Genomic DNA, 27,515 nt, shown 5'->3' on the forward strand with positions numbered 1-27,515 from the left:
GTTGATGTAAGCTTTTACTAGCTCTGCAGTAGAGAGTACCATCAGTTAATTTTTTGCCACATGACTGAAGAGACAAGCAAAAGAATTAGGCTCAAATTAATAAAAGACATTAAAATAACAGCAAAGCAATAAAAGGATTAAGTTTTGTTTAAGCAATATCAGTTTCCTAAAAAGCTTCACTACGGGTAACAGTGTAGGTCTCACACATAGCAGTAACTCAGGATCACTTTACCACATGCTAACTTCTACAAAAAAGCTGATAAGGGAAAAGTGGTCCCCCTTCCACAGGTACTTCTCTACTCATTCTCTCTGTTTTGGAGAATTTGATTCTTTGTTAAATTATGTAGCGATATTGCTGAATATTTGTTTCAGTGGAACAATGTCAGGAATAGCAGTGATTTCAAATACAGCCTGAAGCAACAGCTCTCCACTGGATCCTCCCTGACAGATGGAAACAGAGCTAAGAACAACAGATGCAGAACTGATCACTGAGTGGAGCTGTACTAACTGCAAATAAGTTGAATAATGTTTGAGAAGTGACCTTTCTCTCCTTCAGAAAGAGCATCACTTGAAATAATAACAGTTATGTGGGGCAAGAAATCTCTCACTAAATATCGTTTTCACTTCCAATTTTAGGTTAAAGTTTTACCTCAAGAAGGAAGTCTATTTTCTCTTTGCTGGGTTTCAGGAACAGTTGACAAAACTGAATATCAATTATTCGACCTTGTAATACATCGCAGACTGTGTTGCACACGCAGACTTTGAAACAGACTTCATCCAGAGTGTCATTCCTGCAAGAACACAGAACTGAAGATCACAGAACAGCTCTGACACACAAAGAGTGCTATCACAGCAGGTGGAAAAAAAATTTTTAAAGAATCAGTCAAGTGATAAAATTAACTGTTAACATGCATTACATTTTTCCATCTATGGCCACAGGGAGACACAACTAAGGAGCTGTGGCGTGATGTAAAATGTAGTTTAGACTACCACTAACAGAAACGAAGGCAGAAGTTTCATGGATGTAAGCAGTTTGTTGTTAAAAGATTTTACATACTTTCCACAAAAAATATAACCAATGAAAATTGCTCTTCATCGTCACTGAACATTGATTATAATTTAGTGTCTCACCCTTGCTGAGCTTTTTGGAAGAGTTCTCTCAGCACTGATTGTCTGAATTGTTCAGGTAAACTGAGGGTTAGGTTATCTTCAAGGAATATCTTCACTAAGTCCTGTAACAAAAACAATTGGAATAGAGAATGCATAATGCAGAAGAACCAGACAGAAAATTATTTTATCTGATAAAAATGAGGAAACTAAGAGAAGCATCTCACATCCATATTTAATACTAAATTAACTGAATAATCAAAAAGGAGTCAAGTAACAGAAGTAGTTCTTTATCATCAAAAAAATCAAAGAAAACAAAAACAAAACAAACAAAAAACCCCAAAAAACCCCAAACAAACAAACAAAAAAAACCAAACAAAAAAAACCCCAAAACAAACTTACACATCTAAGTAGCAACAGTCTCTGAAACTCAAGGAATTAGAACCTGAGAATTAGCTGAAAGAGTAATTCTCAAGACCCAAAGAATTACCTGAAAAGCTCTTATCTCAGCTGGCAGGAATTATTTACCATTGTATGGAATCCAAGATACTTTAATCTAATATGTACCAGATTATGTTATATTCCTGAACACACAGGACTTAAAACAGTATGTAAATGGTTAAATTGCCATTTAACATTTCTTAAAATCCATACCAGTTCAAGTGGAATCCTCCACAAAGAATGATAAAACCCCCCTCATATACACATGGGTTTGTTTAGGCATTCTACCTGGTATTTGCCAGATTTCATACAGCTGTGGATTTTACTGTATGGAGTTGCCTGTTGAGATGCATCATCAGATGAGGTAAGAACTTCACAAGCTTGACAATACCCAGCTAATCGTTCTTCATCTATGGTAAAATGAAGTGATGATGAGCCATTCTGAAAAGTAAGAGTTACAGCAGATCTTAGTAGCTGAAGTATTATGAAATATATGCTTAATTCAGAAACAGAGACTCACAATTTCCAACAGCAAAAGAACAAAAGAATGTACATTTACACACTTCATTTAAATAAAAACTGGAATTTTGAAGTTTTGAAAATATGAATATGAAACAAAAAAAAGGAAGCAAACCATACTTATAAAGTAAGATGAACTTTCTTTAAAAGGTTAGAACACAGAGAATCTGATTTTCAAGGGAAAGTCAGATTAAAAAAAAAAGAAAAAAAGAAGTGCTGTATGGTTACCTTCCTCAAAAACACATCATCACTATGGACACAGGATATACTGTTCAGTCAAGTTATTATTAGCACTGGAGATGTCATTGCTACATTTTTGCATCAATACAATTTGTGTAAAAGACTATTCATTACAAAAGGTAGAACAAAGCACCAATATATTACAACCAATTAATATAATTTCAAACCAGGCACAACGAGAAAAAAATTACTCTCAAAACTTCAGGAAGTTTCTTTAAAAACTCTGTGTACCATTAAGAGTTATTAAACTGCTAAAGAAGGAAGCAATAATTTAGACAAGGCGTTTTCTTAGAAAAGAGTTGAATACACATGCAAAAAGAACACTTCTTACCTTTGCAATCAACTCCTTTGTTTTGAAAAACTTTTCCTTAGCCTTTTCATGAACAGCTGCATTTGTAGATCCTTGTTGGAAATAGATTGCACCCAAATCATAGCAAACCTGCAAAGAGCACTGATATCAAACACACAGTCTTGGACATCATGTTCCAAGTCAATTAAGTATTTCAGCTCAAACGTTGCATGTACTTTAAACTATTCCTACTTTTATCTAATTTACCAACATACACTACACACCTTACCCCACATACTTCAATTGCTTCCCCTTTATCAGTCTGAGTAATTCTGCACGAGCATTACAAAATTAAAGAATGATTTCCCCATAATCATTGAAAACAATGCAATAAGCTGTCCTTGTCATATAATGGGTTATTTCAGGGGATTGAGAGGGCAAAAGTGAGAGGTTAGTGGGAAGTAACAACAGTTACAATGGTTAAAAAAAGTTCTATTAATGTAAAAATGAAGCCAGTATTATTTCATTGCATTACAAAAGAAACCAACAGACAAAAAAACAAAACAAAACAAAAAAAAAACCAAACCAAAACAAAACAAAAAAACAAAAAAAAACCAAACAAACCCAAAATAACACAAGGAATTAAAAAAACCCGGTGATTTACCTCAAAATTATTACTTAACACTTTTTCTAAAAAAAAAAGTATAAACTGAAAGCTGTAGTACAAAAGGTGAGCTACCTGGCACTGTATCTCCTCTGCACTGATTTTCAGTCCAGCTGTGGAACTCTCTGTTTCTCCATTCACCATCCCAGGTTCCATGGCCAATAAATCCAGAGTTCTTATAGTATGGACATAAAGATCTTTGTTTAATTTAAGTGCTCCTTCCAGGACCAGGATGGAATCAGCAGCCTGCTCCTTCAACTGTAATAGTTCAAATACATTTAAAGAATTAACCGCTTGGTCTCGAGTTTAACTCTGGGTTTCAGTTAATGCTACATTTTAAACAGCTCAGTAAAAGGATAGTTTTAAAAAAAGTCCTTTAAAAATTCTATACAATGTAGAATTGGCTTTTGTATTTCTTGTACAATAAAGAAATTCATATTTACATGCAAATTTGAGCAAAAATATGAAGGGAAAAGAGTCTCACCACTTTCAAAATATTTTCAGTTAGTTCCTTTTCTTGCTGAATATGATTCATACTGCAAGTTAGACACAAGAGGTCAAGCATTCAGTTATAAGGCAGATCTGCATATTCCTTCATGTACTCGATCACAATAATTCATTCATGCTTGGTTTTGCTTAACTACATTTTGAACATCATAATGCAGGACCACTGACTGCTCTTATCTATCTATATCTGAAATACAGAACTTCTATAACAAAAAGATAGTTTTGTATGAGAATATGGTTCAATAAAACAAAAAGTTGCAAAGTTATCATTGCCTTTTTTCAAGATCAGATTGCTAATACCAATTCAATAGCAAAGCAATAATGAAGAAAAGCTTCATGAGACTTGAGGCTGTGGAAGCTCAACATTTAAATCGTCTCAAACCTGTCAGGGGCAGAAGCATGTTCACATGCGTATGTAAAAATTAAAAGTATTTTTCAATTATTTTCCCACACAGATTTTTTTTTTTAATTCAGGATCAGACTCTGATACATATAGGACAATATAAGATCTATGGTAAAATGAGAAGGAAGAGGAATATGTTTAAAAACAGACTCTCTCAAACAAGTATGGTCTAACACTTAAGTGTAAAATGAACGAAAACCATATAAAAAGCACCACTTGAATACTTCCAAATTTTGGAGAAATCTGTAACATAAAAGTCAAGGACCAGTTCTAGAAGGCAAAACGCAAAATTGATTTTAAATTACAAATTATTGCCTAATGAAGCAAATACTTCATTATTTCTAAGGTTATCACACACAATGCTTCAAAATGGTGTAATAAAACAAGCATATTAAGCAAACTACTGAAAGTTAGGGATGCAAAAGAATGCAAGAAATGTACCCCATCTAAACTAGAGCATAAGCATTCTGACAAGGGAAATTGTCACCTCTCTTCCTCTCTTGATTTTTCAAGCCATGGCAAAGTCACAGAGATTATAACATTGACAGAGCGGAACAACAGACAAGTATATGTACCAAGCATGTCTGACAGGAAAGTGAGAATAGACTTGAAATAAATCCAAATTTTCCATGTAACAACTAGACATTTTAGAAACTGTATGTTATTATCATGATTTAATCCACTTAGAAATTACATTCTTGATTATAAAATACCTATGACATCCAAATTAATTATATCTGTAACTTACACATTTAACTGAGGTGGACCAGGTTTCACTTGCTTTACAGGAAAACTACTTTGAACGATGGTCCTTATGGCCCTACACAGGGGAAAAAATATGTAAAGAATGGTATTAGCCTCAGAAATGTAATAAGCAGATTACAGGCCTCTTGATAATAGCAGTTTACCATTTCAGAAACATTATACCATTAGAATACATCCTTTACTCAAGAGCACATCTAGCAGCTAAGAAATGCTCTTATGTCCATAAGAAGCTGAAAGATGAAGATTTTTATATTTGTAAGGAGAGAGTTTAAATCATTATCTTGACTATTTTTAGAGAAGAAAACCAGCTCCAGAACAGCTTTTCAGACTCAGCTCCTTCACTATAACCTAGCAACAGATCACAACACTTATTAGTACTTTAAGGTTCTTTCTCCATCTACATACAATTATACAGATAGAAGAAAGCATTGCTTTGTTCCATAATGATTTTATATTATTGCCATGTAGTGGTTTACCATCTGTTGTAGAGTAGTATTGCCATTGCAGTGGTTGGAGGTAAGCTGGACAGATCTACATCCACATGTTTAGTTCCTGGGGGAACTTTGCTGATACACAGAAGTTCATTCAATAGCATGTTCAAGACAGGAACAGACAAGCTATTAAAAAATAAAAGACAGAATCAGATACTCCATAGAGTGAATCTACTTATGGAATGCTAAACAATGTACACTACTATTCAGTACAGTTTACTGAATACTATTAAGTACTATTCAGTACTTAAGATCACAGGGATGATGAGATCACAGCATTTGAGATCAGGTATGTAAAGCAGTTACCAGTATCAGCTGCATAAATTAAGCCCAAGAGGATGGGCCAAAGCAGTAGCTCAGCTGCCCTGACAGCTGAACTGCTACGCTGCACTACTGCATTACCCACACAGGCACCTTACCAGAATAATCCAGTCACCTGTAACAGCACGACCCAGCTAATAAGAAGTTCTTTCAAAGCAGCCCCAGATCATACTCCCTGAAGGTAAGCAACCCTTTTTTCATCACAAATGAAATTTCACTCACATAAAGTAAAGACTAGGAACTTTTTGAAATAGTGGTAAGTACAACATACATTAGCTGGGACAGGACTCTCCTTAATAAAATGAGAAGATATACAGGCTGGACTCCACTGCGCCAAGCTTTTGTGGTATAATTTAACACAACTAAAATATTATTACTAATTTAGACATTATTTGAAATTAGATCAGCTACTGCCAAAGTACCTTTGATCTTGTGAAAAATTTGCATGCTTTGCAACAGGTATTGAAAACAACCAGTGAAACTACATTTTAGCAGCTAAAGCCAGGATTTCTGTTTAACAAATTTTAGGTCTTGTGTTCTATCAGAAATGTTCTACAAGCAGTGGCTGAGGCAACTGGGGCTGTTTAGCCAGAAGAAAAGAAGGCTCAGAGAGGACCTTACCACTCTCTACAGCTCCCCAAGAGGAGGTTGTAGCAAGTGGGTGGTCAATCTCTTCTTCCAGGCAAATGACAGGATGAAAGGAAATGGCCTCAAGTTGTGCTAGAGAAGGTTTAGATTGAATTTTATGAAATTGATTGAATTTTATGAAGTTTTTCAACAAATGGGTGATTAGCCATTGGAACAGGCTGCCCAGGGAAGTGGCTGAGTCACCATCATACCCTGAAGGTATTTCAATTATATGCAGATGTGGCACTTAGGGAATGGCTTAGTGGCAGGCTTGGCAGTGTCAAATTAACAGCTGGCCTCAATGATCTTAAAGCTCCTTTCCAGCCTAAATGATTCTACAATTGCATGCAAGTTAGAACCAGGGCAATTATTGTCCCCTTAAGATTTTACATTAAATTACAGATAAAGGGGGCAAGAGACCTGTGTGAATGAATAAGGAACTTCTGCCATTACCTAAGTGCAAACAGGAAGCCAAGTGTAAACAAGAATCACCTGGACACAATCCTGGGCAGTGTGTTTTGGGATGACCCAGCTCTAGCAGGGAGGCTGGATCAGATGACCCACTGTGGTTCTTTCCAACCATACCCATCCTGTGATTCTGTGAAGTGCAGCTCCCTAATGTGCATAGCACTGCCAAAGTGAAGTAGTTCTTGACTGTTCTAGTTCATCAGACCATTTTTCAGCTGAAATTTCCAAAGGAAAGATGCAAAGCTGGGGTCTGTCTACTTCAACCACAGTCATTTCACAGATACATGGAGTTATTCACATCAACAACACTGGAGCGAGACTTCCAATTTCAAGCATGTCAGAATAAGGAAACTCACGCTAGTTTTGTCACTGAAGAAAACATAACCTCAAATTCATCTTTATGAAGCTTGCACATACATATCTTAACATCTAAGACATGCTGGTTTTCCTCTCTAAACACTGTTAATTTGTTCAGACACACTGCCTTTATCAAAACTGTTTTGTAACTTACAGCTAAAACAAAACTAGATTTCAATTATCACACCCAAAAGGAAGCAAGACAGATTTCTATTTTTTAAAATAAATATCTCAGGCCACTTCAATTTAGTAAACTTAGCATGAAGATGTATATTTAGTAAACTTGGCATGAAGACTATACCTTTTTTCTAATACATCCAAATCCCACTTCAGATGAGCAGCAACTTTGAGAGCAAGAAGTTTTAGAATGCGGTTTCTTTTGTTATCAGGTGGTGGCTGGACTTGGTTCTGTTCATTCACTGATGGTTTTGAAGCTTGTTCCAAGAACTGAACAATCAGCTGCACAGGTGGCGGGTCTGCAAGAAAACACAGCCACTCCTCAAATTCTTTATAAGCTCAGAATTTTTTTTTTTCCCTAGCTATGAACACAGTTCTTTTATCCTTGGTGTTTATAGTGCTGACATTGTTACCTGGAAGATTCTAATCCCAAATGGTGTCCTGCATGTGTGACTCAAATCAGACTATCAACATATCTTTGCTTAACGTTAAAGTTCACTTGACCATGGTAACCACACTCTCACATTTTTATTTATTTTCACTATTTTGTATTAATTATGTTTTGATACTTGCATCTACTGAAAATAAATGCTGCCTAATGAAATGACAAGATACAAAAACTGCATCCTCTGCACATAAAGTATATTTACAAGCAATTGCTGGTACTTCTGAATACATTTAGAAGATACTTTCAGATTGGTTAAAAAGCAGCATCGAAAAAGCACCCAATCTCTCCCTTACAATAAGATAGCCAACACCTTTCAGCTCTTTTGAAAAAGGAGGTCAACCCGTAGCTATTACGCTCTCACCGAACTTTGTGAAACATAAAGCAAGTATTACAAATTACTTAATTCATTACAAAACAGATTCTGCTTAAATTGACTTTTTGTAGAGGCAACACCGGCCCAGGTTTTCCTGTTTCCTTCACCTCCTCGCAGAATTCGGGTGTTGAAAATGATGACTACCACTTATGACTGTCAAAAGATCAGGTCATTTTAAATATGGCCACTTTCTTATAGTACATCAGACGAGATTTCTATTTATTCCAGGTCCAGAGAGCACTTTCAGCACTGAACCTTTCGGAGGACTTCAGCTCCTGCCACTAACAGGACTCCAATGGCAGAAAACCAGCTGCCAACTGCAATGATGCGCACAAGCAGCACTTCCCACCGAATAAACAAACTACAACACTTCCGCACACAACATTCACATACGCGAAAGGAAAAGCGATCAACCAGACAAGAAAGACAAAGAAATTAAGTTACTAAGTAGGAAGGATAAAGTGAAATGAGAAAACCCGCCCTATTGCCGGCGGTAAATGCCGCCGCACGGCCGCGGGCAGTGCCCGGCTCCCTCTGCCCCGCTCTCCCCAGCACCGCAGCAGAGCCCCCGCAGTGCCGCCTCACAGCCCCCGGAACGAGCCGGCCCCAGGAAGGGCCGGGGAGCGGGGCCGGGCCCGAGGGGAGGCGGCGGCCAGCAGGGCACGCACCGGGAGAGGGCTTCTGCAGGTGCTGCTCCAGCAGCGCCTCCTCCAGCACGAACTCGAACCACGACGTCTGCGGCGGCGTGCATGGCCGGCTGGAGGTGGCTGCCTCCCGGTCCGCCGCCTCCGCGCTCATGCCGGCCGCTCGGCAGGGACCCCCACAAACCCCGCAGCCACCGCCGCCGCACAAGATGGCCGCCGGCCGCGCCCCCTCGGAGGCGGCCCGTGAGGGCCCCGCCCGCCGCGGCGCGGGGAGCGCGGCCCCGTGGGGCGGCCCTGCGGAGCGGGCCTATCGGCAGAGCAGCCTGGCTGCCTTAGGGAATCGGTGGTTCTCCTTACCAAGTCACTCGTTCGGCGCATATCCCTGCGTATCCCTGCAGCCGTCCTTCTGCCTTTGCGTCCGCTGCGGTCCTGTCCCCGCAGTGCTCCCTGTGAGCCTTCAGGCCGATAAATGGCTCACCTCCATACTCGTGCCCATGAGCCTCATGAAAGGGTAAAGAATTGAGGACTGCGATCCATGGAGGCAGATTTAAATCACGGAATCAGAATGTTAAGGGGTTGGAACGGACCTTAAGGATCATCGAGACCCAACCACTCCTGCCGTGGACAGACACCTCCCACCAGACCAGGTTGCTCAGAGCCCCGTCCAGCCTGGCCTTGAACTTGAAGGGTTGGGACATCCTCAACCTCCCTGGGCAACTTGTTCCAGGGTTTCACCACCCTCACAGCTGATAGGAAAGATGGGTGCTAATGCCTTTACAAATTATTTAATGAGAAGATGATTTTGGAGATTTAGGAGAAATGGGTGTTACTGTCTTTGAAATGTGTCTCTAGGAGCATCACGCTGCATGGGTTTGTGACAGAACCCAGGCGTTTTGACCAGACATTTTGAATTCCTGAACTTCAGAGTATTAGGAGAAATGCATCTGTGCAAAGTCTATTGCAGAGCCCAGATGGTCTGAACTTTTGGTGGATCTGCAGAACCTAAACAGTCTGAACTTCCCGACTTTAGGGTAAAATGATGATACATGTTTTTGGGGGAATATGCGGTAGGTGGTTTGGGAAGGCTGTACCTTCCTAGTACCTCAGCCAGTGGGGAAACAAACAAAGAGGGCAACATGCAGTTGGGAGTTTAGGATGAAAGGAAGCTGTGTCCTCCAAAACCTCAAGAGAGACCCCGTGGGGGATAGGCCTAGTGACTCTCTCCCTTTATTAGAATAAAATTGCAGGACTCCTCTGCCTCCTTTATGGACTTTAGCTTTTCATAGCATGGCTTTTATGCACACAGTTGAGAATTTTTTCCTAACAGTTAATCTAAATTTCCCCTCTTTCCATTTGTATCCACTCCTCCTTGTGCTATCACTACAGTTCCTGACAAAGAATCCCTCTCCAGCTTTCCTGTAGGCTTGCTTCAGATACTGAAAGGCTGCTATGAGGTCTCTACACAACCTTCTCTTCTCCAGGATGAACAGCTCCAACTTTCTCAGCCTGTCTTCATAGTGGGGATGCTCCTGTCCTCTTATCAACTTCATGGCCCTCCTCTGGACTTGCTCCATGTCCATCTTAGCAGTAACAGCTTCCAGTGTTATTAAGGTGTCAGTATTTGCATGACAGTCCATGTGCAACTGTGCTACTCTCTCAACTGCAACTAGCCAGGATCTGGTTCTGAAGCTTTTCAGGTATCCCTGTTCTTAGAACATACATGTCCTGGGGAGAAGCAGGACTACAAAAGTGTTGCAGTGTGATGTAATACCCTGTTGCAGCTATCCCAGTTCCTTTCCCAGGTGTGCCAATACTTTCTCCCTTCCCCTTCCCCTTGCCTCCTGCTGAGAGCTGTCTGTCAATCTCGGTATGCCAGCAAGGACGTTGTATGATTGGCGAAGTTCAAAAGATGCCTCAAAGCCCTGGGTTCATTGGGGTATCCAGGGTGTCATTTGTCCCCTGAGACTTCCTCCCCCCTCACCTGGTTGGTGGGATCCCTACCCCTTCCCTCCCCCTCTCCCCAGGGTTAAAAGATACAGGGACCATGCGGTTCTGTGTTCTGTTGGAGCTGTTCAGAGGTCTGTGTGCTACGAATAAAGCTCTGGATCAAAACTGTCCAGCAGGACCTGTCTCCTTTTCCTTCACTTTGCCTAAAGCCTTTCCACTAGAGGTAAACCTGAGTTCCTGCTTGCCTGGACTTGTTCCAAGCACCCAGCTGCAACATCCAGCCAGCCAAAGGTGTCTCTGAGGTGAAACACCACAGCTGCTGCCTTTGGTCCAGCAGCAAGGGTCAGATGAGCCCAGGCACGTTCCATCCGGCAATATTGGGATCTTTATTCCAATACAGAAGCTTTTATCTATTTCAGTAATTTGGCTGAGTTTCTGTAATACTTTATCAAGAGAAGAGTTCACAAAGGCTGCACAGGAGGTTTGCAATGTAGATATATGATTACATACAATAATATTACAGTACTGGAAAAGTTTTTCACCCAGAGGGTGGTTGGGCAGTGGAATGGGCTACCCAGGGAAGTGGTTTCAGCACCAAGTCTGGCAGTTCAAGAAGTGTTTGGACCATGCTTTCAGGCAAATAGTGTGCCTCTTGGGACTGCCATGTGCAGCTCTCAGCTATAAACATTCTTGCTATAAGTGACCCAAGGAGATAGATGAAAGTTCTTTCTCGCCTTCCATAAAGAGAGAAGTCCATTTTATGTCCTGAGTTCAATGCAATTTATCTTCTGTTGTGCATGTTACTTTGTCTGTTCGGTTTTTTGAGGGAAAAAATAAAGTACTGCTTCAGCTTTCCTGAGTTATTTAATGTATCCAAATGTAAAATGTTCAGTTTCAGAATATGAATTACCAAATAACCCTCGGAGAGATCATAGTCTGTTAGCATGATTTGTAGCACATTGTTCAAATTAGTCTCTTTTGGAAGAGACAGTTTACCAATAATTATGCTAAGCTTTACTTGATACCAAGTTCAGAAGAGGCAACTTAATAAAGAGCAATAAAAATGTATATCCACTTCATGAAAATGTTGTAAGAATTCAAAACTTGTAAGAGTCATGTTACTGAAGTTCTGTGGCTCAGCAGTTTTCATTTGCAACAATCACATATTAATATCCCCTGGTGTAAGAAATGTTGTAGTTTCTTACCACACTACACATCTTTAGAAAGGAGGAAAAATTTACATTAAACAATATGTGGCTATATGCTAATATATCCACCCTATTTATTTTTTATGACTTCGTAAGAATGATCAGTGCCCAGCCATGTGAGGTTTTGGCATGAAGAGTGGCTCATGGTGACTCCTCCAAATATTTCTAATAAATATTACTAATTTAGTGTCATTTACACAAATAATTTTATTAAATGACTGCAAATTGTTTCATTCAGTTCACATAGTACTTTTGTTCAGTTTATTTTTTATCTAAACTATTTGTTCTAATAGTATCAAAATCTTCCCTCTAGGTACAAAACTAATTTACATTTGCATTCTTTATGCCAAGTAAAATGATGAAGAGTGATGAAAGATCTAATTTTAAAACATTAATAATAAATCAAAGCAAGTGTCAAGACTTTGATAAAAAAACAAATGTTGAGTATCATGGTAATTAAAAAATCCCACTAAGTTGAAAACAGTTAAAAACCCCTTGGTGCTTCAAAGCTTAACAAGCACTCTGTAAGCACCTATTAACATTCACACATCACCCCATGCATTGGGAGCTGCCCAAGAGGGGAGCCCCAGCTTCAGAGAGTTAAGAGAGAAAGAACAAGGTGATTTGCCCATGGTCACAGAGGTGTGTGTTCAAGTCAATGTCAGATTTCAGAAGTTTCTGATTCCATTTTTTCCATACTAAAACCAGTTGTTTTTTGGAGAGCAGGAGGAGACAAAGGAGTAGAGGCTAGGTTTCCCATGCTTTCTGTTTTGAGGATCCCAACTTTTACAACGATTGTCCTGATTGAAAGAATTCAGTTCCAACTTTTGCCTGGATGCCCTTCTGTCTTGTCTTCACACCTGCTATCAGCTCTTCTGTTTTCCAGCTGCACACTTTGAAGAAGGGTTCCATGTGAAAAGCAAAGTTGGACATAGAAGTTTACTGAAAAGAAACTTTTTCCAGGTCTTACAACTGCCTTTAAGAGTGTAAAATTGTCACAAAGTCATGTTCACAGATGGGATCTTGCTACTCTTTTCCCCTTGGTACAGGTAGTTAGAAACAGGGTCAGACAGGAAAAGTTCCATAGAGTTGGGCAGCCTGTGAGTGAGGTGATGTGTGTCATGTCATGGAAGAGCAGAGTTTAGGAGGATACAATAAAAGCTGACAAGAAACCAGAAATCGTAAATGTTTTATATTTAACATTGGTAATAATTATTTCAGAGTCTAAAATTAGTTCAATTTTAAAAAAGAATGCCCTATGCATTGTTATCTGCCTGATAGGTTTCACATTAATACTAGGGAGAAAATAATTCAAGTTCTTGCATCCAGGATAATTCTAATAAGTCACTGTGGTCTACATAAATAAAAAAGGATATTATAATACTATTCTATAGCTATCCTACATTCCAAAGTTCAAGAAAACTCATGCTTTAAAAGTCTTTGCACTTATATAATGAAATAACTTTGTACAGTGCATATAAAAAGATTATTCAGATTATCACTCCTGGGAAAAGTGAATATATCATGCTATTGTACCTAAAAACTTGCATCATGTAAGTTACTTGATGTAATTTATATATAAAAAAGGGCATTTTTAAAAGTAGTGTCCATATGTCATGACAATGTGTCAAGTTCCTTTAACTCTGGTTATAAATTTTCATTTGAGACTGCATAGAGTTCTTTAAGCTTCTCAAACTTTGACCCCCACTCTTGGAGGCAATCATAATTCAGATCTTCATCTCCACTGATGGAATCTAATGAGCTAAGGCTCCCTGCTAGAGAGCATTGCCCTTCCAAGCAGTAAAAATGAATAGTGTCAGCTGGAAGACTCTTTAGATCATTGTCTGCATCCCGTATGATTTGAGAAACATATTCCTTGAAGTCTGGGATGCTGGTAACAGCTGATATTGATTGCTTTTGATGTGCATGTTTGGGGGGTGAATCTCTTTTTGGGCCAGTTGGTGTCCTGGAGTGTGGAGCAGCTGCTCGCAAGGAGGAGCGGGGAATTTTATGGAGAGGTTTCTTCAGTTCATCTATATCGTAAGCATTCTGGAAACAAAGAGAATGCAAATATCAGAGAGAAACAATTCAAAAGTAAACTGATTGAAAAAATGTTTTACAACACAACGCAACACAAGACTGAATTCTGTGAGTTTTCTACAAGCTGAAGAAGAGAGTGCCTAGTTCAGAGGACTAAATTCAGATCATACCAAATCCCTTTGTGTAATGATAACTTTCAGCTAAATCAACTATGAGGTATCCAAAGACCACCCGTGGAAGTGGGCAAACATGACCAGCATCATTAAAGGTACAGATGGGGCTGAAATAGAAGCCTCCCTCTTAAGAGAATTTCAGGTAAAAAAAAATAAGAAGAAAAAAGCCAATTTGATAAGAAGTTAACTAAAAGGTCTGGGAAAGGAAAGTGAGGAGATGTTGGATTTGCAAAGCTGGATTGAAGCTGCATCATACCTGGTCACGTTCTCCACCTCCTTCTTCATTATAATTGAAGACATTTTCTCTAACATCCTCCCAGCTTTCACGCTCTTCAGGAATGTGGTAAATTCCTCCTTTCCGAAACCCTGAACTTCCCCACTGACTCCACACTGTGTAGGAAACCAAGAGTGCTGGAAGAAATAAAGACACATATTTGTTATATGAGGTGTGACAAGGTATGTTGCATGATAAACAAGTAGTTATATAATTCCTGAGATATTAAATCGACTCTTAATTTGACAACTAAATTTGCAGGTAAGAAATGAGTATTATTAATATACAAACAACTAAAATTAATGAATGTAAAGAATAATCTATGTATATTACATCATAAACTTCATTAAAAGGGTATTTTACTTACCTAAAGGAATCCATTTAAATAGAAGGGATTTTGGCCAATCTCTGGCCTTTCACCAATCCTGAGTAAATAAGATACCCAAAGTAAGTAAACCACTGTTTTAATGAAGGTTACAAGTGTAATATAATCCTGGAATCTTTGCTATTATGAGATGTCTGTGCAGTTTATCAACACAGTTTTATGGTATTATTAATTTATGGTGTTACTAATTTTTCAGCCAAAGCGCAGCTGAAAAAGGACACACTGTGAATATCTCTCTGTGCCCATGCTTTTAATGAGGCTTGCCTTTTAAGACCATGAACTTTCTAGAACTCTTCTTTCCTAATATGTGAAGAGCATATGTAGCTGTAGGTTCTACCTACTATAAATGTAAGGGCTCAGGGCAGGTGGGAGTTTCAAATGGATGTGGCTGAACACAAAGATGGAAAGCTCTTACTTAAGAAGGATTGAAAGTAAGTGACTGGAAAAGTCCTAACTTTGCTAGAACTGTCCTCAAAACAAGTAAACTGTAACTATGTGCTGATGTCTGTCTCTTAGCTTCCTCAAATAGTGACCTCCAGAAAAGGCAAAATACTGATCATAACACTCAAAGGTAAAGCAGACTTAATTCAGTGGAACAAGTTACAAGATTAAAAATAAGGAAAAAGGGTACATGATCTCCTACCTAGGAAGACAAGGAGGCACATGCTGATTGCCAGAATAGAGCCAGAGCTTAGTCCAACAGGTCTTCCAGCCTTCACCTGGCTAATTTCACACCATCTTCCCTTGTAACCTTCAGGGCACTGGCAGATAGTCTTGTCTTGGGATTGAGCCACACAGGTACCTCCATTCCTACAGGTCCAGTGTCCACAAGGGGATGAGGTACAGTGTCTGAGCCCTGTAAGGGTGTCAGTCACTTCTACTTTCCCAGCTGGGCACCTGAACAACCAAAGCAGATGATATCCTATAGGCAAGCAAAGCATCTGGAGCTGTATGTTGTTTTGTGCAAAGTTCGTTAATGTTTCTTAAAGTAAAGTTTAATAATTCTCAAGCAAACCACAAATCCACATTGCAAGTTTGAAATACATGGAAAGTCTAACTTAGTGAGCTAGTAGACTTATGAAAACATGAACACATGTTCTGGTTTCCTGATCCAGAAGATATGCAGAAAAGCTTCACTCTTTCCTTAAAAGAGGGAGCCATAATTTTCTGACTAACCCTTTTTCTCAATCCATGCTCTAATCAAAGCCCCTGAAAGAAAATGGACAGCTGAGATCAATAGGCAGAGAGCTAGTGAGCACGTGGTATAAGTTTAGTCATGTTCCTTTGGACCCTGGGGAGAAATATCATTGACCTCCTTGGAATGACTCGTCTTGTCTTTTAGGATTGATTTCTTCTTGCATGTAATTGGAGAGGCCCTGGAGGTATAGTGTGAAGTCACAGATTTCTTTCTGCAATCTAAAGAAAAAATTGTACTGAAAAAATGGCAAAGACTTCATATTGTTCTTTCAGAAGCAGTCTGAAGAATGGAGTGTCCCCAAGCACACTTAAAACAATCTCACAGCCTCTTCTAGCAAAGAATCACCAGACTTCACAAGTGCCAAATTTTGTCTGAATTCCAAAAATTCAAGTGACTTCTCCTCTCAGTCCTGTGTGTATTTATGTTCGGGTTTTTTAAACAGAAATGCCTGTATTTTGATTTGCATATTTTAATAAATATTTTGAAATTTTTCTTTAAATAGCAGATCTTCTCCAAGAAACTTACTGTGTAGGATAACAGCTGTTGGGCTTTGGCTCTGGGAAGTCAATTCTAGAATCCAGTTTTGTGACAATCTAATTTTAAAAGTCTCATTGTTTCATACAAATTATGATTAATTTCAACTTCTTTACAAGAAATATATGTAAATGTGTATTTGCAATATACATATATATTTATAAATATATATATTTTATACACATGTATGTATATATTGATGTGTATATACACACACACACTGTCTATATATACTATAAGTGTATATATACACTATATTGGTATTTTCATACAGAGGACAGACCAAAGCTTTTGCAATCCACCTTTTATTAAAGGACATTTAACTTTCTCACTGGCCTTCTGGTGATCTTTTCACCATGGAAAGAAAGGTGGAGTAATTAGTAATTTTTCTGCATATCAGACTTGCATAGAAAGGCAAGTCTAGTCCATGACAGGAGATGAGATGGAAAGAACAATTTGTTCACATAATGTCTCTCTCTGGCCAGCAGCCACAGGGAATTTCACTGTTAGAAGCAAGTTGCCTGGTCAAAGGTGGAAAGAAAGAGCTTCCCAGCCATCCCTGGATGAAAACAAAAGCTGCATGTACCGGCACTCGTATTTTCTCCAAAGGTCTACACAAAGGAAGGGGCTGTAACAGGGCTGGCTGCTGCAGGCACTGGAGTGGCACCCCATGGTGACCCCTTGCCGCCTCAAAATCAGTCCGAACTCTGTGCTCCTGCCCTCCACGAGGAGCGGCTGTCCGTCCAGCTGGACATCGCGCATACAGCCTGCAACAAAGCACAGGAGCACGCACAGGAGCACATTCCATTAGCTTCTTCTCCACCTCAAGCCTTGCCCCCAGCACATAAGTGGGAGAACTTAAAGCATTGAAGAAAACTTAAAACATTGTTTAAAAATATCCTTATACTCCTCAGGTTTATTTTAGGAGAGCAACAGAAAATATGTCTATTGTGTTCTAGTCAATCTGCAGATTGACAATACTTCTGCAGGAGAGCTGCAGTGTACCAATACCACAGTTCAGCAGAATGGTGCTATGAATCAGAACAGCTCCACTAAATTAATCTAGATTTAAGATATAATCTTAAAAGTGGGGCTGAATAAAAGGCAACAGAATGGGAAAAGCTGTCTTCTTGTTGAACAAGAATCTGTCTCAGCACGCAACCCCAGGAAATGGAGAGAGCACCACAATTGCCTTGTAATTCTTTCTCCTCCTGCGAAAAGTTGCGTTGCCTGTTCCTTAGATCCTTCCAAGACAAAAACAGGAGATCACACCATGAGTACACTGCTTGAGGCATGAGAAACCCTGATCTAGTAGAAGTGCCTCTGCCAGAGGGTTTGGAACAAGATGATCTTTAGGACCTCTTCCAACCTATTCTATGACTCTATGAAACAAAAAATTGAAGTGCTATTTTTTTAATATTTACAGGAAATCTCACGCCTTCACTAGAATCAGATACAATGGCACATAGGGTTGAACACTGAATTCCCCAGTAAAGGAAGGGCATAGTAGTCCATATAGGAATTGTTACCTGGGTTGTAGACTATCCAATACACTCAAAGATGCCACTTTCAGGCTTTAATTCCCCCCTATTAGGAATCCATCATATCACTTACCTTGGAAATCATTCTCTGAATGATTGGGAAGGCGGTTTCCGAGCACGATGCTTGCCCAATCCATTTCAAACCATCTAGTCACACCCAAGACAGAGGTGACTTCCTGATCCCCTCCACCACTGTTAACACGCAGGGTAAATTCATTGTTGTAGCGCTCCATGGTCAGAAGAACCCACTGGCCATTGTTTATACGTAATGTTCTCATTCTCAAAGAGTGGTTTTTGTCCCCCAAACTGAAGTTAACACTAAAGAAACCCTCAACCACCTAGAAGAAGATGATAAAGACCTTTAATAACAGAATTGCACTTCTAAATGTTATTACACAGTCCTGCCTCAAGAAATGGATGTGAATTTTTAAAATGGAAATGGCATTCTTGTTTTTAAGTGCTTTATTCCCAGATAAAAGTTACCACAAGAAGACAACAGATGGAGGAATTATCAACTCTTTTTTTCACAGGCCACTCTTCTAACTCACAGGAACTCTTTAATCAGTCTTCTCCCTATTGATAGCTACCTCTAAGTCTTCCCAGCTGACCCTCCTGTTTCAATTAGAATAATTAGCCTCTCTCTGGCTAGCATAGTCCACACAGCTTTTTTCAACAGCAACAAAAACGTAGAGGCAAGTTTGACAGAGAGGGAAAGAGAGAAGCCAAGGGAAAAAGCAAGCAGGACAAGCAAAACAATGTTCTTCATTCACATGCATCACATGGACATTTTATGTGCAGTGCAAACTAGAATTTATTGCAAAGAGTAATACTGAGAAGGACAACACAAATGAGAGTAGTTACCCTCATATGGAAAATTCTTGCTCTTTTTTACATGACAGAACAAGTGTCTTTAACCAGAAACTGCATGATTTTCTCTCGCTGTGGTACTCCATGACAAACTGAGAGCGTCAAGCAGAGCAGCTCTGCTCACCTCCAGTCGGATGTGTCCATTGCCATCGGCAGAGGCCAGGCTGAGCAGGGTGCTGTGGGAGATGCGGGTGCGCACCAGCAGCTGGACCCGCGTGCTGCGAGTGCTGCGGGTGCGCCTTGGCTCGTAATGGATCCAGCTGTCCCTTCCGAAAGCCCATTCTGGAAGAACTGAGCACAGCACACAAAATCAAAGTGAAAACCTCAGAAATGGCTGCTCCCTCAGATTTCTGCTCTTGGAGAATTTACTAGCTCTGAATGTCAGAGTTTTAGATCTTAAGGAATTTTGGTAAATACGATGAAGCATATCTTCATTGTATCTTCATCGGAAAGCAACCTCTGTCCCACTTCAAAGGGAATTAAGAGGAAACCAACAAATTGAGGATTCAGAATTTAGGCAGGAAAGGGACAATTAGATACTATCTCTTGCAGTCTGCCTGTTACAAGCTATATGTTCTACCCAATCACTCCTACACTGTGCCCAAATCACTTTGGGTTTTTTTAGATCTGAAGCATATTTTCCAGGAAAGTAGCTTATGTTGATCTGAAAAATAGAAAAACCAAACAACTCCCAAAAAAACCAACCAAAGAAAAGAATCAAATATTTCCTTCAGTAGTTTAGTCCCTGTGGTTAAAACCCCTACTGTTAGAAAATATGCACTTTACTTCCCATTTCAGTTGGCACAAGAGAAAGCCTCAGGGAGAAGGCACAGGACTTTTTTAACTACAAAGGGAGATTAAGTTAGTGTTTACTATTTAACTAGGGAAAATGTACTGAAATTATTTGTTTCCTATCCCTCTGAGGAACCCAGGGTCCAGCACAGAGTTTGATGAAGTTGCACTGCATACTTCTGTGGAAATCAAACACCACTAAACCACCCAGGCCCTGATGCTCTTACAGAGCAGGCCCCTATTTCAGTCTAATTAGCTAACAGCAATTCTAGATCTGTTTTGGGCCAAGCTTAGTTGAAAAAAAGAAATTTCTTTTCACCAGATAAAGAGATAGTTCAAGTTAGTTAACAGACAGGACAGACACTGGGTCACCAACAGCTCATCAGATGTCAATGCTGTGAAAGTAGAAATCCAAAGAGTACCCAGCACATCCTGGGGCATTTAGTTTGGTTCCCAGGACATGAAATATCAAATGATCAAGAGACTTAATTTCTGCACTCTCTTTTCCTTTTACTGTTTGTCTTCTCTCTTTCCTTTCATGAAGCATGTTTTCTTTTCTCCTCTAGGTTTCCCCCCCACATTATTTTTCTTAACCCAGTTCTTTCTGGTTCACTGTCTCTGCAGCTACAGGTTCTAGCTGATGAGCAGGCATGGGTTTTCCTGGGATGCTCCAGTGACTCCTGTCGTCAGCTGTCTGCTCCTTGCTGTGAGAATGTCACAGTCATGCATAAAGCACCAGCTGCACACCAGCATTTTGCAGCCCAATATATTAGAAGAAGCTGGTGCCAATCAAAGTTTTTCTGTTATATCAGGATATGACTTACAGATTTTGAACAACTGCTTTCTGAGCCCTTGGTTTGTCCCACAGTAATGAGGGGTAGAACCAATACATCAGCTGGGCTTGTGAAGCAGTATTTAAAAATAATGCAAAACAGAGTGTGATTTGAATCCAGGCAGATGTTTATAAACCAGTATATCTGTCTGTAATACAAATAGCTTAACTATATTAACCAATTTTTTGGTCATTATGAACACCTTAAACAGTGAATGCTCCAGGCCTAGACCATGCCAATTACAATTCCAGTCTTCCCCCTCATTGGACAGACAGGCCTTGCACTGAGTAATTTACTGTCAAACTTTTTAGGTCTTGTGTGGCAGATGGAGAAAGAAAAGAGGGTCTGGCTGTCTGCATAGGGTGTTATTGTTCTGTATACAAGAAGGAAAATTAAGTGCATTGAGCTGAAAGGATATGTGTAATGCGCCATTGTCCTGTTCATTAATTCCAACGTATTGATCCAACACTAGCTTGTAGTGTTGGATCAGCTGCTCTCTGCTGCTCATCCTCACCTGTAGTCCAGTCAAACTACAGGACTGAGGGGGACAATTCTCTTCCAACAAAAGCCCCCAGAGTTACGAGGCACTGGTGCTCTTTACAAACTGTTATGATCAACCACGTTGTTTGTACCTTGTACCTAGAGGCAGGTGAAGTCCCAATAAACATCTGTCACTCACTTCTGATTCCTGCTTGGCTGATGAAGGTTTTAAGATAGAGAGGACAAAGGCAACTTCAAGTGTATATCCCCTGTACCCCAAACATGGATGTGGGCTACTAGGAGTTAAATAATTTATTTCCTACATTTTTTAATTGTGCTAAAATTTTACACTTTCTTAAAACATCTCAGAGATTTTCATTATCCACCACAGGAAACTTTTGTTCTCTGATACATATTTCATGGTGACTTTGTACAGGATAACACATTTGGTGCAGGCAGCCTGATACTATGCCCCCACATACACCCACTGCCGTGGTCTAGGGGCATTGCTCAACTTGCAATTCATTCTAGTGACAGATGCAAATGCAATTATCACCATTTCACAAATGGGAAATGGGGTCTGAAGATAACAAGAGGGTTATGCCCACAGGTTTCATACATTCATTAAACTTCAGTTTGTGATCAGCCTGAGCAGAGGGAAAAGGCACAATGCAGAGTATTTCCCCTTTCACCACTGAGAAATAAGTTAGTGATAAAAATGACAAAACAACCTGACCATTTCCCTACCCTGCAAAATGAAGCAGCTCTAAACACAACCCTCATCTGTGACATTATATTTATTTAACAAGAGTTAGTAGGATCTTTACATCTTTGAAGATCTAAATCTTTCCCAGAGTACAGCATGCTGTTGTTATTCTATTCAGTTCGAAGTCACGGCAGGATGACTTTGAACACTGGAACAGAGGGTCTGATGCTGTTCCCACAGATCCTCACCATAAATTTTTCCCTTGCAGTACCTTTTTCACATGCTAATCCAGCATATCCTGGGGAACAGTCACAGTGGAAGAAATCCCAGCCACCAACACACTTGCCATGGGTGCCACAGGAGGCCATCCCACCACTCTGACACATCTCATCCATAAGGACACAGCCTGGAGCGCTGTTCAGGGACTCTGCAGGGTGCTCTAAATCATAGACCTGGAAAAGGTCAAAGAAAACCATCACAGCAGGTGGTTACAATTACCAGCAGTAAACCCAAAAGTGATCTCTGTGGCCCTACCTTACTGTCAACGATGACGTTGCGTATGCAGCCCACAAACCCTCTGAAGTGCCTTTGGGAGTCACGGTAAGGCAAGGTCTTCTTAACTCCACCCAGCTGCAGGGGCTGATGGCCACTGAAGAGCTTTCCCATGCTGGAGAGGAGGGAGGGAAAGAAAGAATTAGTGCCATGCAAAATACAACAGCTTGGCTGATTTTACCACCCCACCCCCACCTTTTTCTGTAGCTCTTTTGAGTAGTTGTGTTTCAATTTTTTTTTTTTTGTTGGGTTTTTTGGTGGGGGGGGTTTGGTTGGTTGGTTGGTTGGTTTTGGGTTTGTTTTTTTTTTTTTTGTTTTGTTGTTTTGGCTTTTTGTTTACCTTTGAAATCCCACAATCTCTCCAGAGGCTTCACAGGTAGACAGATCCATTTGGGAAATCTTCTTAGTGACACTGCCATTGTCTCTAACTGAGACATTCAAACAGTTGTCAAGGATCAGCTTCACTTCCTAGAAAAAGGCATTATTTAAAACAATTATATCCAGAGACATGCATATATTTTAATCCCATATTTTCTTTCACTTCTCAGAAGATAGAATAGTAACTAGCAATTACAGTGCAGGAAACTTTGTTAAAATAATAAAATACTCCACATACTAATCTGGAAAGTTATTGCACATGGCATAACTAAAAGAAAGATCTGACTCTGCCATGACCATGCCAAGTCATTGGCATAGTAGAGGGAGCATAGGAGTAGAGGGAGTTTGGAGTTTTCTGCAAGATCAGAACACAGAAAGATAACAGAGAGATAAGAGAGATAACAGATAAGAGAGATAACAGATAACCTAACAGAGCAGAAGGTCTGTCAGGCTGCATCCCAGATCCTGATCTGCCCTTTGGCTTGTCTTATGTGGGAGAGAAGGGGCAGCCTAGCAGATGCCTTCAGCAGTGTTGTATCAGCAAGATATTCCCTGTACACAGAAGTGCATCCACCTCCTTTGTGCTACACATCTAAAGTCTCTTGCTGGGGCAGGGCTTCTCACTCAGTTAAAGTACAAATATTTCACCCAATCACATCAGCAAGCATTTAGCCCCTGGATTATCACAACTCTGTTGTCTAAGCAGCAGGCAGGATAACTAAAGAAAGGAAATATCATGGCCAGTTTCATAACTGCATCAGACTTCTCCAGGCCTTGTTTTGCTTCACTGCTTCAAGACTAAGAGGATGTCCAAACTGACAAACTCCTACCCCTGCCATTTCAGAGATGATGGAAAATTGATTGACTGAGTTCTACAGAAGGGAGGAAGGATTTGGAAGGAATAACTAGGTACATGAATTAATGCTTACACAGGACTGCCTGTGTCATATTTACACTTGCCTTTCCATCATTTATAATTTTAATATTGTGCCAGCGGCGATCTGCAACATTAACTTTTTGTGACAGCTGCAGGAAAAGCTCACCAGAGCTGTGGCTCACAGTCAGAGACGGGACACCACCAGAGAGTTCTGCAAAGGAAAGACTCTTATTGGATATGCAGTAACCATGTTCCCATTCAAATGAAGCTGAAATTACTGTTGCAGTTAGATCTTAGTTGGAGAAGATCTTTAGACAGCTTAAAAAAAGTCCAGCTTCCAACAGTGACACAAAGATATGAATTAGGCATACTGGCAAACTATTGCGCATTCTCGTTATTCTCCAGAAGTAACTTTCTGAGCCTTTTTTAAAATAAAACCCCAAACCTGTGAACTAAGTAGAATCTCACCTTCACATAAACACAAATACTTTATAAGGTGCTAACCTAAAGCAAGGAAGCTTTCCTGTTCTCCAGGCTGCCCTGGTGCTGCTGGTCCATGGTACAACAGAAGGCCATCAGCAACTTCAGTGATAAACTCTAAGGAGATGCGGCTCTCAAAGCAGGGCTGAAGAGGAGGGAACCAGGCATAACCATGGCCTCTGAAGCTGTGTTTTGTCTGCTGGCAGTCTGGTCCATGAAAATTTGCAGCACATTTGCATCTATTTAATAAAAAATAAAAGCAAATTTCTACCATGCAAACAGAAAATACAAAGATCTCTTCTGAGAACAGGACTGTCCACTTTGAACACAGGACTCCATGTTCCCTAGGTCATAGTACAGGTAAAGCACTAGCAAAACTTCTGTCAAAAATTCTTTTGACTTGTTTGTACAAACACAATATAAATTTAGTCTAAATTATGTCTATGCAAGGATATTCTGTGAGTAAATGATGGACCTGTTGTAATATATAAAGCCCATGAAAACGTCTTACATCTTCAGCACAAAAAAAGAAAAACATGTTTTTCACTTAGTTATCAGCTTGTCTGAAGACTTTGTAATGCTGACAGGAAAAGCAAAGGAATCACAGAATCACAGAATGCCAGGTGGAATGGGCCTCAAGTATAATTTGGTCCAACTTTTCTTAGCAAAAGAATGATCTAGACAAGATGGCCTAGCATCCTGGTAGTGTCCATTGTTGGGTAGACCACCTCCAACCAACCAGCCTACCAACCAACCTCCCTGAGGAGATTAATACAATGATTGATTATTCTCATTGGGAAAGAAATTCTGCTTGTGTCCAATCAGAGTCTCCACAGGAAGGGTGTGGGAAGGAAATATCACCCAGAAAAAGTGGGATGTGGCAGTCATAAATCTTGACCTCTTCGCGTTTATTGCAAGATACTTGCTAGTTTATTTCTTTTACACTATCAAACAAGAGACACTTGGAGTTCTTTCCTTAATAATCTGTAGAAAAAAGTAGCCACAGTGTGACAGTAACAGAACCTGTAAGTGGGAAACCAAAGGAACAACAGAAATGGGCAGAGAGACAGGAAGGAAGATCAGCTGGGCTCCTATTTCTGAGTTTCTGTTTCCCATAGGTTGCTAATACCTTTGAGAGCAGAATGATGGGGGTAGGATGCAGGAAAAGATGACACCCAAAACTACTGAAAATGGAGCAAAAGCAAAGAAACCTGAGAGCTGAACAAATGATAGGCGACAGGCCTACCTAGAGTTTCTGGGCAGCAAAATTTCACTGTCTGATAATACCTGAGTAGCAATAAAAACTTTAGCACGACAAGAGCTTCTGCAGCTTCAGTCTGAGTCCTTTCACCTCTGCTAAGGATGCTATGAAGACACTAGCCAGTGTTTCTGCTTTCCTATATTGGGATGATTATTTTTAAGCAAACATGCTGGAAGCCACATTCTGGAATGGGATCAGGCTAATTCTGAGCTAGTACAGTCCTATAATTTTTTTTTCATCTTTATACTATATTATCTATGAGATCTCATTTTTGGAGAAACAAATAAGGCAAGAAATGTGGGAAAGAGGTTATTAAGTGACATAAGAGATATGATTAAAACATTTAGCAGCATTAAAATGTTTAAGGCAGGCTGCACAAACTAAGAGCATTTTGCAGGGGGCCATTAATGGAACTAGTGCAGCCTGGAATGTTCCCAAGGTTTTCCTGGAGACTATGTTGAACATAAAATGTATGTACCTAATATATGTACCTGAGAATAGAGGTTCTTTTGCAAGACATGTGTGTGAAGCATAACAAAACTTAGATTTGCCACAGTGGGAAGACAGGCAGTTGATGGTTCCTGCAGCTTTGACTCATCCTCCTTACAGTATGCACTCCTACATGCACTGTGTTTGCACACCTTATGGAGCTTTACCAACCTGTAGCCCAAATCAGTGTCCACACATGTGCCACCATTGAGACAAGGGTTTGTCTGGTATGAGGAGCAGGAAAGATGAGGATTCTCCCGAGCAGCACAGCCACACACAGCATGACTGAGGACTGTCACAGACACCAGTGAAACACTTCCAGCTGTGGTTATGGTTGGTACATGGTTCTGTTCATGCTTACTGATGCATCCGCTGCTGTGAGTGCAGTCTGCAGTCACACACTCATCAATGCCAGTCTGGGTGATATTTATGTCCAGAATACTTTCCAGCTGAAGAAGAATAATTAGTTGCATTCATCTGACTTTTCCAATAATTCACCAATGACAGCAATGAAAAGCCCAAGTCTTATTTCTCTGCAAAACTGCTTGCTGTGCAATTTCCTTCCAATGTCTACCTCACCCTATACAGCCAAAGGCAGCTCAGTCTGGCGTCTGTTAAGGCCAAAGCCTTGCTGTAAGTCAATTACAGCATGAATAAGCATTTCAAGGGCAAAAATACTGTCAATATTCATTAGAGACTGAGTGGATAAATTTTTTATCACTAATAGTTCTGATGCATTATTTACACAGCATCTAAACTATATTTTAATCTGAACTTCTGACTTAAAGATACTGGGAATTGGCACTGGATAGTGAAGAAATATCTTTCCTGACAAGAATGAGGTCGTACAGCTCTGCACCAACATGTTTCCAACAGAGCAAATAATTTAACTCTTTTCAATGGTGGTTTTGTTGTTTTTGGTTTTGGGGTTTTTTTTTTGCTAAAGGGAAAGGAAATTTACTAAATTTTAAACACATATTCCACTGGTTTTGTACTGGAGAGTGGCTCTTTTACCACTTTGCTCTTTTAAGTCTAGAACCTTGAAATGTTTGGCTGGTTTGGGAGTTTCAACTAGAGAACTAAAAATTGAAACATTAAGGCATCATGTAGAAAGGCCAAACACATTCTTTATATAGTGTTTTACAGTCTTTTCAATAGGAAAAATGTGTTCGCAGTCCTAAAAGCTTATTGTGTTTAGGTGACTTAATATATATTTAGAGTCTGGCTTTCAGAACATTAGAATTTGAAACTTTTAGTATAAGTGCAAAAGGATTGTTTGGTTTTACTGATTTAAGCTATCTATTTAAAACTATCACACATTACTCTCTCAATCATTCTAATTGTTCACATTCACTAGGCAATGGGAATTACCTGAACAGACACAATGAGAAGATGCTGTGGTTTCATACACAGGATGGATACTTACCCAGGCTCTGGAAGCTGCTACATTGCCATTAAGTTTTTCTGCTTTATAATAAGGTGGACCATAAACTGCAAACCAAACATCAACCCCTCGGATTGGACTCGGGCTATTCAGTACACTGAAAATGTGAACATTTTCCAGTTGAACTGAGATAATTTCTGAAAGCAGCTTCTTCATCTGGTAGTATTTACTTTGTTTTTCAGGGGACTGGGATATGAACTCCTCTGGTGTGATAC

General features: G+C 39.9%; 2 protein-coding genes across 2 annotated transcripts in view; both read right to left on the reverse strand.

Annotated features, from left to right (window-relative positions):
- INTS8 (integrator complex subunit 8) overlaps positions 1-9,044 on the reverse strand; it is a 21,463-nt gene extending 12,419 nt beyond the window's left edge. Inside the window, exons 1-10 of the mRNA XM_036404258.2 lie at positions 8,866-9,044; positions 7,501-7,675; positions 5,412-5,552; positions 4,919-4,990; positions 3,745-3,796; positions 3,336-3,518; positions 2,639-2,746; positions 1,837-1,989; positions 1,132-1,232; positions 650-791 (exon numbers count right to left, since the gene is read on the reverse strand). Coding sequence (XP_036260151.1) covers positions 650-791; positions 1,132-1,232; positions 1,837-1,989; positions 2,639-2,746; positions 3,336-3,518; positions 3,745-3,796; positions 4,919-4,990; positions 5,412-5,552; positions 7,501-7,675; positions 8,866-8,995 — 1,257 coding nt within the window. The 5' untranslated portion in view covers positions 8,996-9,044. The remainder of the gene's footprint in view (positions 1-649; positions 792-1,131; positions 1,233-1,836; positions 1,990-2,638; positions 2,747-3,335; positions 3,519-3,744; positions 3,797-4,918; positions 4,991-5,411; positions 5,553-7,500; positions 7,676-8,865) is intronic.
- Positions 9,045-13,175: 4,131 nt separating this feature from the next.
- LOC118684075 (neural-cadherin-like) overlaps positions 13,176-27,515 on the reverse strand; it is a 40,638-nt gene continuing 26,298 nt past the window's right edge. Inside the window, exons 20-32 of the mRNA XM_036378770.2 lie at positions 27,283-27,515; positions 26,028-26,305; positions 24,131-24,345; positions 23,710-23,837; positions 22,712-22,839; positions 22,354-22,486; positions 22,091-22,271; positions 19,133-19,299; positions 18,215-18,479; positions 17,187-17,367; positions 15,512-15,765; positions 14,466-14,620; positions 13,176-14,045 (exon numbers count right to left, since the gene is read on the reverse strand). Of these exons, the coding sequence (XP_036234663.2) occupies positions 13,644-14,045; positions 14,466-14,620; positions 15,512-15,765; positions 17,187-17,367; positions 18,215-18,479; positions 19,133-19,299; positions 22,091-22,271; positions 22,354-22,486; positions 22,712-22,839; positions 23,710-23,837; positions 24,131-24,345; positions 26,028-26,305; positions 27,283-27,515 (2,720 nt within the window). The 3' untranslated portion in view covers positions 13,176-13,643. The remainder of the gene's footprint in view (positions 14,046-14,465; positions 14,621-15,511; positions 15,766-17,186; positions 17,368-18,214; positions 18,480-19,132; positions 19,300-22,090; positions 22,272-22,353; positions 22,487-22,711; positions 22,840-23,709; positions 23,838-24,130; positions 24,346-26,027; positions 26,306-27,282) is intronic.

Source organism: Molothrus ater, chromosome 1, assembly GCF_012460135.2.
Source record: "Molothrus ater isolate BHLD 08-10-18 breed brown headed cowbird chromosome 1, BPBGC_Mater_1.1, whole genome shotgun sequence".
Lineage (NCBI taxonomy): Eukaryota > Metazoa > Chordata > Aves > Passeriformes > Icteridae > Molothrus > Molothrus ater.